Source organism: Diadema antillarum, unplaced genomic scaffold, assembly GCF_040938485.1.
Source record: "Diadema antillarum isolate AM-2024a unplaced genomic scaffold, OU_Dant_1.0 scf00000024, whole genome shotgun sequence".
Lineage (NCBI taxonomy): Eukaryota > Metazoa > Echinodermata > Echinoidea > Diadematoida > Diadematidae > Diadema > Diadema antillarum.
The window spans coordinates 359739-372724 of NW_027270913.1; the positions used below are offsets into that span (position 1 = coordinate 359739).

At 37.5% G+C, this 12986-nt stretch overlaps 1 protein-coding gene across 1 annotated transcript; it reads left to right on the plus strand.

The window, feature by feature from the left end:
• Positions 1 to 482: 482 nt before the first annotated feature.
• On the plus strand, positions 483 to 12986 carry LOC139732308 (NMDA receptor synaptonuclear signaling and neuronal migration factor-like). The gene is made up of 13 exons (XM_071643181.1): positions 483 to 486; positions 1089 to 1281; positions 3438 to 3506; positions 4211 to 4365; positions 4920 to 5018; positions 7576 to 7700; positions 8407 to 8484; positions 9139 to 9172; positions 9725 to 9795; positions 10222 to 10307; positions 10852 to 10954; positions 12331 to 12406; positions 12860 to 12986. Exons 1-13 carry the CDS (start codon positions 483 to 485, stop codon positions 12961 to 12963), a joined length of 1197 nt encoding a protein of 398 aa, XP_071499282.1. The 3' UTR covers positions 12964 to 12986.

The window sequence follows — 12986 nt, forward strand, 5'->3', positions numbered from 1 at the left end:
GGCACACTAAGACATTGTGTAACATGAAAATTGTCTTTTGAATCGTAAAGCTTGCACGCATGATTCGAGAGTAACAGGTGCAAGTCCTTGCCAGACATTTATTATAAGAAACTATGCCTGTTAACATGAATGCTTTTTATTGTGTGTAATACTTGATGTTAATTCAGAGTTTTCGTTGTGCAAATGGTCATGTCAAACATTGTTTATTTTGATCATTTCACCATGATCTGCATGTTTACGCAGCGAGTTCAAAATGCAAAAGAAAACTTAACAGTAGAAGTGTAGTTCAGCTTTATAGGAACAGGCTGAGATTAAAGCCACACTTACCAAATATAACGCTCAAAAGTTTCGGAATAAGACATACATGTAGTTTAGACACCAAATTAAACATCAATTCCTGAAATTTGGATGTGTGCATATAATTCAGCAGTATTGTATTCATGTTGTCCGGATTTTTTTTTTTTTTTTTTTGTATGTGCACCATGGGTATGTGTATTTGCACGTGTAGACTCGCGTATTTGGCGTTGTTCGCTTCGATGTGCTCCCAGTCGAGAGGGAGAGTCAAAACAAGAGGTCTCATGAATATTATTTTATCCATTACATTGTAATTCATGTGAATTTCCTTACAAAGACGTGTCTGCACAATACTTGGCTGCTTACATGACCCTGATTGTGAATAAGATAAATTGTCACTGAAATACAATGGATGTATGTGCTTTGAATTGGGGCATCGAATGAAAGTAAACTGTAAAAAAAAAAATTAACACGTTTATAACATCAAAAATAAGAAAACACGCCGGAGCACCCTTTTTATTTAGTGGAGTTCTTTATTCTGAAAATCAATTATGCCAGATTAACAGATAGAAAGCTAACGTGGGCGCACTATGGCAAAATATGATCGTTAGAGATGACCTAATTTGTATTCATTCAATGTCATAAATTTCGATTTGCGCGTTACAACACCGAAGAGGAATGTTTGACATCCCAGTGTAATGTTATAGAACATAAACATTGTGTTTGTATGGGTTATACGAAAAGTTATTACTCCATCTATAACATCTCCCTGTTGTATCTATATTTCACCCTAGACGCCAATGGCAATGCAGCTCAGCCGGTATTCATCACAGAAGGCAATTCAAATGACACGGGAGTGACCTCCGAAACAAGGAACGAGGAACTGGCCGTTCTGACGAACGGCACGGGCGAACAAAATGGCGTTTTACCCGAGGAACATTCAGAGGAGCGGGATGAGATCGCTGATAGAGTCACAAAGATTCAAAGGTTAGGAAAATTTGCTAATAACTGCACATGGATTACGTCAGTCGTTGCGTCATGTGGCAACTACTCATCACAACTAAAACATATCGGCACCCTAACATCAACATAATAAAACCTGCCTTAACAGCCACCTGTCTTTTACGGCTACGAAAATCTCGCTGCATTTTCTTAAACGGCCATTTTTTCGTTACTCTTGGGTATTCACAATAGACAGGTTAACTGTTCATACATATATACACATTCTTATCGACAGTGATCATTATTTCAGGAATCGATTTCTAAGACCGCGCTCTTTTGTTGAATTTCGAATAATTGATTGCATTGTAATTATTTCTGCAGATTATTGCACGACACACAAACACTACTCAATCGATTTTTACAATGGAGTATCACAACCATGACAATAGATTGCTTCTGTCTGTTGCCTAACTCATTAACCGCTATGGATCATCACTGCCATTGCCTAATTAAATATACTGAGTTCTCCGTCGATATAACGCACGCGAGTAATTCATCTATTTGCCTCTCTCTCTCTGCACAATGTTGGGTGATATTATTATGAAAATAACCATGAATTAATGTCAGCAGCAACATCTATAACATGATTCTATTGTTGGCAATGCCCATGTTCTATTTTACATAGCATTGCTTTGTGATGTTGGATAAGAACGCTCCTCAGTTAGACGCTATCACGTTGTCATAGTGACAAGACTCAATTTAGATGATTGGATGTGCATCAATGAATTCGTCCCTCACAGAACAGACTGCATAAAGTAATGCGCAAGCTATGATAATGTAGGAGATGCAATGCTGAGTTATTATGTGGCTATGATACGATGGTATGCCAGTTTGACGATGATACATTCCTGAATAGGATGATTTTCAGGGGAATGACTTTGGATATTTTATGGAGAGGAAATATCAACGGTATTTGCGTAAAAGCTAATCGTCACCAGCTCTAAAGAGGTAATTGTACGCGTTACTGAGCGAATTACTGTGTATTCCGGGTTAATTGTCAAACGTCACCTATGTTGTCAGTGATGAATGACTTTTGTTGTGGAAACAGCGAAATGAAGCGCCATAGGAAATTGATACACTAATGCATTAAAACGGTTCAATAACTGACACCGGACGCCAGTAATGTATTACACTCGCATAATATAGTTATAAAGAATAACCTGTTTGTCTTGTTTCAACAAACCTGCATCACTTTCGTGCCGACGTTTTCGACTTCAGATGCAGTCCCTGTGCTTTGCGCGAGACATTCTCCAAGACACCGATGTTTTTTTCCAATTTCCTGCGGCAGGATGTGTTTGTTTTCGGTTTGGTTGAAAGAGTTTGGCTGTCGTCTGGGTCTTCAATTACCGATATTGCTCAGCAAGCAAGCGAGAACCGAGCTGAACTAGAACTTGATAGATGACGCAGCCTTGACTTTCTGCGCGAATCGATGCGCAGATCAATCAACGTCTTATTGACAGTTTATCGGTGATGTTTATGGCAACAGCTATCTCCACCGCTAACCTTCATTCTACTTCTCGTCAGCTTCTCTACAGCTCTTGCCACCACCATTACTACCATATCTACCACATTCACCATTACTTGTACCAACAACAAATGGTTGCACCGTCACATCTTCATAACCTCTTACTTATCCCTAGCCATCGTTACCGTTACCAACACGGCATCGCTCCTCCCTTCCAATCATCCAGCCTACTGTTCATCACACGCACCACCGAAACAGCCACTACCATTGTAACGTCCCTCAACAAGAACAACTTCCTTCCTACAACAGCTGACACCACAACACCCGCCACCAACTCTTCTACTTCTACCGGTACCAGCAACACCCTCAACAGTTTAATCACTGCCATCCTAAGAACATTGACGAGACCAGTTTCCTTGCATCCACCGCGGAATAACCATTTTTTCTTCATTCATCGCACCATCACAACCTCCATCACTACCACTGAAACAATAATCATCAATCCCTTACATGATAATTTAGATATCCAACCATTGCTTTGATCAGGGAGGCGAGTCCCTGCTTTGACCGATAGTGCACTGTTTTTGCTCCTTTTCGAACGGTTGTTAGGTGATTGTGCCTTTGTTGCTATGACGCGTCGTTCACAGTGGACTGATTTTGAATTTTATCTCTACAGTGTGTTTCGCGGCTTCCAAGACAGGAAATTACTTCAGAAGCAAAATGACATGGCCATCAAGATCCAGAGGTAAGTCAAATAAGAATTCATGATGTATGTTTTTAAATACCTTAATTCAAGACGACATGGAAACACTATTTCATTTCACTTTGCTCTTCTCTCTTTGTTTTTGTTTTTCCTTTGAAATCCAATTAAATGCACTATTCTTATTTTCCCCTTCGCACTTTTGTCTTTTAAACCGTTGAAAAGTCCTTTGCAAAACACGTCTGGGAAATCACGGTGATATACCAGTTAAATTTCCTTCTTTTCTTTCTGTCGAAAAAAACCCCACAAAAACACACACTTATAAACGCAATCTTACGACTGCATAACAACCGTGGAATCATTTACTTATTACTTTCACACTGAGGATTATAAAGCTGCAATTCAAAATGTTCAGGAAAATTGTGTTCTTCATCTGATTAATATTGTCTGCTTGTTGTTTGTTATTCTCTTCCCTCTTGTCATGTTGTAAATGTAAATATTTTCATTTTCATTTTTTTTTTGATACGCAATGAGCACCGAAGGGTGGACCTGTGGACTGTTTAGATATAGCCACTATTTTTGTTATTGTAACTATTACTATTATTATTATCATTATCATTATCATCATCATCACCATCACCATCATCATTATTATCATTATCATTATTATCATCGTCACTATTATCAAATATTGTTTTCATCACTGAATTTTTCACATTTGTTCGTTTGTTTGTTTGTTTTTTGATTAGGCAATTTCGCCGTCATCGGTCCTCAATCAGTACCGAGGATGATATATCAAGGACCGTGACACCAGCTCCCACCAAACTGCCTCCCATCACGCCCTCGGTACCAGACTTCGATCACAAACCCGTTAAGAAACTGACCAAAGAGGAACAAATGAAATGTAAGTGATATTTCAAATATTGACCTCCCAGTAACCCATGTCTGTCATTTAAACAAATGAGTAAAAAACTAAAACCGTGAGAACATAAAGAAACATATTATCAATATTCTCCTACACACACACAAAAAAAGAAATAGTTGTCACAGTTGTGTATGTGTGTGAATTATGTAGAATGTACAGCGGAATGTCTCCTCAGCCATCAGTAGTATATATAGTATAATATTACGGTATATTCATTTATGTATACATTAGATACTGTATAGCGCATATAATGATGGTTTACTTGTATGTTCTTACATTGCTTGTACACCTTTCCAATTAATGTCAACGCTGGTGGAAGAGGTTAACAATAAAAACCAGAACGAATTGTTTAATTTACCGTATATGATATACAGATATAGTAGCCATCATCTTATGTCAGCGTTTTGTTGCTGTTGTTGTTTTCCCTTTTTTAAGGGGTTGAGATATAGACAGAACTTTAGAGAAATATTGTTCCTCCATTATGTAATATGAAATGTGATGTAACTTTTTGGCGTACCATTTCCTCACCACAGTATTAGCGGAAAGAAAGGAGCAGAGAAGGACGCGAGCAAGGGCGTGGCGTGACAAGGCGGGTTTGGAGGCAGACAAGAAGGAATTCAAAATTGAAATCGGTATGTTTGCTGAGATCAGAACTTAATCTGTATTATGTAGGCCTACATAATGCTACATGCAAGAATTCAAAACAAGAACATTATATTGAAAACACAGGGGTTCCAACGGTGAAACTGTCTAATGCGATTTTGATCGATTTTATTGGGCTATTCAGGACTTCTGGTGTCATAGGTAGACATATTCATTCATTCATTCATTTTCTCATAGAGGTGGCTCTTCCTTACTCTTTCTAAACATACACTAAAACTGCGGAGACTTGCAATCGAAAGAGTGACTTTATGATCTTTATGAGCAGATACGAAAGGTCAGGTATATGCATGTACAACGTAATGAGGTTTGCCAGGAACAGGTCGACTTGCTTTAGGATGATTAAGCACGATCCTTCAAACACGTTTGAAAAGGCATCATGTTCTTTTCTCCTTGTTTATATCATCAAAAGTGAAACAGCATGATTGTTTTAGTATTCAACATACTGCCACATTGTATTTCTCTATATTGTAGTATATTAAAGAGGAAGTTTCTCGAAATATGATACATGTGAATTGAGTAAATGAAGCAATATTAGTTTAACACAATGGAGTTTAAGGAAAATCATCTGACAATGAAAAGTTGTCAATTCTTAAAGTTTCGATGCCGCCAATCCGGCTGGACGAGAAGATTATAGCAGTTCTTGATGCAGCTGCAGAACAACGACATACAGTACGAGAATTTAGAAAAAAAGCTAATTTTCACTGAAAAGCACACATTGTTTTGACTTGTTACTGACATTATGACAATACACTGTATTTCCTCTGCATTCTAAAGAGGTAAGCATAGGTTACGCCAAAATATTACTCTTTCATTATGCTAGAAAATTACATTTTTAACTCTCTTTATATTTTCTTTATATCGCTGTTCAGTTGTGACATCACAACGGCCTGTTTAAGTCTTCTCATCCAGCATTGATTTGCGGCAGCAAAACTTTAAAAATTCATAACTTTTCAACGGATTGTCCGATTTTCCTCAAACTTTCCTTGATCTGTTCCACTAAATATTACTGCATTCACCCAAACCATGTGGGAGAAATTCCCATTGCGAATCGTGTTAAAAAAAACCCCACATACACACACTCACAAAAAAAAAACCCTCTGGCCATTTTGTACTATAGTAACTATAGAAGCGCTGGCATTTGCAGCGTAAAACTCAATCAAAAGACATTCCATAATTTATAACGCGCACCAGCACAAAATGTATGCGAACTCCACCGCGTCAATGTTTAAAGTGCTCCATAATATCACGTATTAAATTGTGAAGATTGATTCAAAATTAATGTCTGAGCATTCCATTCTGCTCCCGTGTCTCAAAATGTTAATTGCATGCTAAAAGTCAGTTCCTTTGTGGAAATTGACTAGCGGATAGTATTTAAGCTTTGTGTGTCGATTCCATGACAACTAGATAACAGATCCAGTGTTTCTTCCTCACATTTCGAATACGCACACAATAATGTTGTATGGAAAAGAGCAGCTTCGTGTGGACACCATAGCGCATTTCATCAAACATTTGCCAGAGATACGTGCGGTGATAAATGCGAGCGTGTATATTAACAATATTGTGGAGAACAAACAAAGCACGTCGACCGCCAGACATAATAATTGAAATGTATCAATGATAAATACCACTGCGTGACAGGGAAGGAAGGTTGGAGAGAATTAGAAAGCTAGCATAGAGGAATTGTTAAGAGCTAGAAAACGAAATAGCTGCGAAATGAAAATAGAATAATATGGATAAATAGGAGAACAGCTGATGATGATGATGATGATGACGAATCGAAAAAAAAGTCATCGTGGCGATGGAACGAACGACAGATCAAAGGAAAGGAACGTGTAGATAGCTGGGAATATTCATGGCACGGATTATATAGCATGTGGTAGGATCAATAGAAAAATTGTCCACATTCTTTTCAGTTTTCTTTTTTAAAGGAACTGAAGTCGTTGTTTTTTAAACAGTCATCAGTATCAATTTATTCAATCATGTTCCTATTATAGACCAGGGGGTGTTTCATCAATGCTTGTCAGCGCCGACAACTGTCGGCACTGACCAATTTCAGCAAAATCCTTGGTTTTGATCGGCTGAGATGCTCTGGTCACTGACTGTTACTATGGTGATTCAAGTTGTCAGCGCCGACAAACGTTGATGAAACACCCTCCTGATGTGGAATTGTGGTGCAAAAATAGATCTGCGGTGTGGTGTGTCAATACACACACACGCGCGCGCGCGCACACACATACAGACACACACACACAAGTCCAAAATGTACATAGAACAGATACTGGGTTTGCGGGCAATTTTCTAATTGTGTGGTTGATGTATATTTCTATACATTAGATAGCGTTTCTGGCATGCATTTGGGTTCATCTGGGGTAATTTTCCCACTGTGTCCTACAATAGTGCACTCCCGAGTGTGGGCCCCGATGTGGGCAGCGAATGAGAAAGGAAGAACAAGGAAAGCTGCCGATCGGTTTTTCACTTTTCCGCATTGATCATGCCATGCTTTATGTCACTTTTTTTCCGTTTCAGGCACGAAAACGAAACAGGAGTTTGGTGTTTTTCAGTCCGAAATCACGGAGTTGCAGTGGTACGCAGAACAGCAGCTGGAGGTCACAGAGTGCGGTGGACCGGACTACCAGCCTCCCAGGATACTGGTACGTACAGAACGATGGGTGTGTGTTTGCCCTTATCTGTTATGATAATAGTAATAGTAATAATAATAATAATAATAATAATAATAATAATAACAATAACAATGATGATAATGATGATGATAATAATAACAATTATAATAACAGTAATGATAATGATAATAATAATGATAATAACAATAATTATAATAAGAAAATAAAAAGTTATGATGATGATAATAATAATGATAATAGTGGCTACTTGTATAGCGCACAGGTCCACTTTTCAGTGCTCATGGCGCTTCAAAAATGGAAAGATATATATACATGCATATACATGTTCAAACATGTCAACAAAGAAGAAAATGGCAAACAAAAAGCAAATATATACCAAATAAAGAATACAACATATATCAATTAGAAATACAATATTGTTCCGAACATTAATGACATACAGCAATTACAGTCCTCTGTGTCTCATGCCTGCACCAGCTAGGGTCTATTATTATACAAGCATGTACGCACACAGAGCTCATTCATATACAAGTAATACAATAAATAAAAATATGCGTATACCATAATCATGTACAAGGCTTACATTTCTTTTTCATCAAAAAATCATTGTCAAGGGTTATAACAACAATAATGTGTCCTTCGTTTCTGAAAATCATAGAATCGTTTTAAGACTGCATGTTATTTACACATATTCGTTTATCAATTTTAATTCCAGCTCATTTCATCCAATGTTCCAAAAGCTGACATGCTACAAGCAACGGCGCATGAAAAGGGTGTTCTAGTCTTCAATTACGTAAGTAGTAAAGTGGATTTCTTCCAATTGATACTACATTATAGATGTGTATTCTTGTTTAACGAGTGGTAATCGAGATCATTGTAGTTTTTTACTCCTCAGGATAAGGAGACAGCTGTTCTTGAAATGTTTATTGATAGGTTTCATGATGTAATTGTTTTGAGTGGTTTCATGCTTCGACCAACAGAAACACTACAGGATTTTCTGGATAGTTTAGTTCCGTAATTGTTTGCATTACTTTGAATACAGCAGCGCACATGCTGTCTGGTACCTTTTCTTATGTAGGGCCTACCGTGCAAAAACCGCATACTGAATGAGTGTAATATGCAATTTAGATTCAGTATTCAGTTGACGGATGTGTCATGGTATCTGAAGGACTGGTACCTTCATTCATCCAATAAATCAACTTTGCATATGCCAGAGGCTGAACTGCAAATGATTTGTCAAAGTATGATGTGCCCAGCACTTAAAAACAATACTGTACATAAATAAATCAAACAAAATAAAGTACAATTCAATATCAAATCGATAGACCATATTGTAACTACTGTAGACGGGAAAAGTAATTGGAAAAGTAATATGATAAGAATGCGATGAGTACTATACGTGTATACTAAACCACTTCTTGGTATGTGCGTTTTGTTTTCTTTTCAGGATTTCAATAACGATACGTTCGACACATTATTAGGTGAGTTGTGTTACAGTCAAGTGAATCAAGGGGTTGTTTCATCATACCATATTTATAATTATCATGTTAATCAAAGTTGAAATGATTTTTGTTAACAATGTAATAACAGAAGATATCGAAACAACCAAGAAGCTGATAACGCAAAAGACTTTGATGAGCTATCAAATTAATTTATGAAATGGGCCCCAGGTAGGCTATCCCGGAGTTGATCTTTATTCATTATCCCAAAGATTGATGTTCTTGTATCCTAACTATGGCTGTCCCGTTTCTATTCCCGGAACTTGAGCGATTAGGAAATTGTATATGCACCGGTATTTCAATACATGATATTTATTTTTATATCTTCCTTTCTGTTAGATAGAAAATCACAATAGAATGAACTAGCCCTATTCAGGCACCAGTCAGGACGATTAGATAAAAGTGATAGGACCGTCACAAATGTATACTTTGATATAATGTAATTTTGGATTCCCTTATGGCAACCCACACACATTTCGAAAAGATGTAATGATTAAAAGTATTATTGACTGTCATGTTTGTATCTTTTCCCAGATGCCATCAGGGTAAACCTACAAGCTTACCGACAAGGCTGCAAAGCAAGATCATTGTGCATATATGCTTCGGTGAGATCTCGATGTCAGGATAAAAGAAGCTTTGATTTCAGTCCAGGCATATTCATTAGTTTTTTTCCCAGAAAACATTTGAGATTATTTATAGTGCATTCAATTTCTCCAAAGCCTCAATTTACTACGAGTGTTCTTCATAATTATGAAAGCCAAGACAAAGCATTGTTTTGATAAAGAATACTAGTATACACTGACGTTCAAAAAAAGAGCCGTTGGAATAGGTAAACTAACACTTTTTGTCTGTTAAGTATTCGCTATCTTAAAGCTCACTTCCAATTATATAAAAAGCAAATCAACTTATGATTTCATTCGGTTCCCTGAAAGAGCATATCAAAGTGATACATGCATCTCCAATGCAGATTAAGATAGGTAACAGAAGGCCATTGATTGTTTATTCTTTCCCCGTATTTTTCCTATGATCAGGGTGGGCCGGGATATCTGTATATACTAAAGAAGAAAGTTCTGACAACGGCAAAACTGAAGAAGGAAAGCGAAGCCGACCAAGTGAGGTAAGAAATGTAAAGAAAACAAACACACACACGGACATTAATTGTTCTGCCTGTTATATTTCGATATTGTAAAGTGTTACAATGTGGTTTATTTGTATGCAAAGTATTGTTTTTTTGCCACAAATAAAACGAAGAGGTTTTGTGTCTAATATCAACTGAAATCGTATTCATGTTATTTAGACTGTTTGTATAGCTACCTGTCAAATTGTATTATTTGTCTCTTCGTATCATATGTGACATCTATTTGTATCTGAATTTTGATAAGTGAAAGAAATTCTTTGTGAAATTAAAAATATATTTCGATTTCATGTACATGTACTTTATTTTTTTAATGTACATGCAGTTTATTATTTCATGTACATGTACTTTATTCTTTGATATACATGCAATTTATCATTGGCGAAATGAATGATGTTGATACTTTGTGTGGCTTCATGCCATAAAACCACTTTTTTAATTCTAAAAAATACATGATTTTTTAGAAGATATCGCCGTTGAAGTAAAAGTCACCCTGTATGTATGAAACCTCATATCAAATTTGTAGGTTTTGGAAGGAGGTGGGTAAGATGATGAGTCGAATCAACCCGGAGGACACAGTGATTCACATTATGGGATGCAACATCCTTGGCAGTGAGAGTGGTCTGCAGGTAAGCACCATTATGTTTGTCAGCCCTCCCGATTACCCCCCCCCCCCCCCCCAAGTCCTGCGCGCAATATTGTCGGTCTATGTTTACTTGCCGAGGTGATTGATTCCATTGACTTCAGTAAGTGTAGTTCAGTGACACATTCTGTACATTCATCTTGAAATGCAAGTGACTGCAGTAAATCCATGACGCATTATTAGCAAGACATTGTCACCTGGTTCTGCAAGCTAAAAGGTCTAAGAAGATCATATTTCTTGTGTCCATACGGTACTCTTTATTGCAAGTATTTACGTAAATGTTGTTATCCAACGACACATTTGATACCTGAGCATATATCGCTCATTATGGCACGACACACAATCATGACCGGAAATCAAGGTATGAAGCAATGTCCATCAGTCTCATTGTACCCCCTTCCTCGATATAGTATACAAATCCGACTCAGAGTAAGTGAATTATGTCTATCATGAAGACAACTGAGTAGCTATGCCTTGTGCTGTAAATCATGCGGTTTCCAAGTGAAGAGATAATCTGATTTTGTGCTCGATTCACGATTCACATCGCTGTCTCTTGAAGATTAAACAGAGACCGAGAGAAATCTATTGCCAGTCTTATTCGTCAGCTGGCACAGTGCACTCCCGTTGTAACGAATATGGCTATGACGAAACATTCAGTATAACGAAGTAAAAATTCAAGTCCTTAGATGATTGACTGCATATCTTTGTGTACTTAGTTGTTCGGCCCTGACGAAATTTTGATATGTAGAAAGAATACTGCCGTTGCTGAGGATTTCATTATAACGGGGATCCCCTGCTAGCGTATTATGAAAACATATCTCAAATGATTTGTTTTTTAGCGAATTTTATACAAAAACTTGATACTGGTTTTCACACGGCACAGCACCGAGCTACCTTCAGGAACTATTCTATAAGTACAAAGCAACCAGATTTCTTCGTTCATCCACTGCTCATACGCTTCGAGTTCCCCGGACCTATCATTTATGGGGCAATAGAACTTTCACTCAGTCTGGCTCTTCTGTCTGGAACTCATTGCCTTTGTAACTGTAAGAACGGAGACCTCTTTCCCTCTGTTCAAAAAAGAGCTCAAAACTTTTTTGTTCCAGTAACGTTGTGCTTTCTTTCAATTGTGGTCTCTTCCTGAATGAAGCAATGAGAGAGGAGGTCTTACCTTTCTGCACCGGGAGTGCCACTGTGTGATAGACATGGTGCATTAAAAGACTCGATTATCATTGTTATTGTTATCATTATTATTGTTATTATCATTACTATTACTATTACTATCATTATCATTGTTGTTGTTGTTATCATCATCATCATTATTATTAACATCATTATTCATCAAAATTTGACTCTTTACAGATGTTTGACTACTTGGAGGACATCATGCGGCCAAACATCGTGCGGTTCGAGTCCCCATTGGAACTCACCGGTGAAGGTATAATTTTCTCTCTTTAGCCACTCGACAAGACATACACAATGTATAACAATTTTTGACCTCGAAGTAAAGACTGATACCTCGGGAGAAAGTTGACATGATAAGGTAAAGGCAAATAAAAGATATTATTAACATGCAGAACAAAAGTGAAATCTAGCTTCTTTCAAAATTGTTTCGTTCCGGGGTAGGTACGTAATTAAAGCGCTGTGTAAAAGCTAAATTCAAGAATTTCCCCGTCGAAATTCAGGGCATGACCAACAAGGAGTAGAACATTCGTATTTACTAAAGAGAAGCATAACATCTTTGTTTAGGCCGACTTAGAAGAAGCCTACGTCTCAAGAGTATACATTACACACTGACACTTGTACAAACCCAAGAACATTGCTATTTTGGATGAGCATGAACAATATTCCGAAAGAAAAGTGTATTTGTATCACTTGCTTTATGGTACAGGTGCCGAAATGATCAGCTCGTATTTCAGCCCTGTCAAGTACCGCCTGTGGAAGTCGACCAAGTACTCGAAGTCTGAGATGAAGCTTCCACCGTCAATGAGGTGATGCTTGGACGGACATCAAAGAGC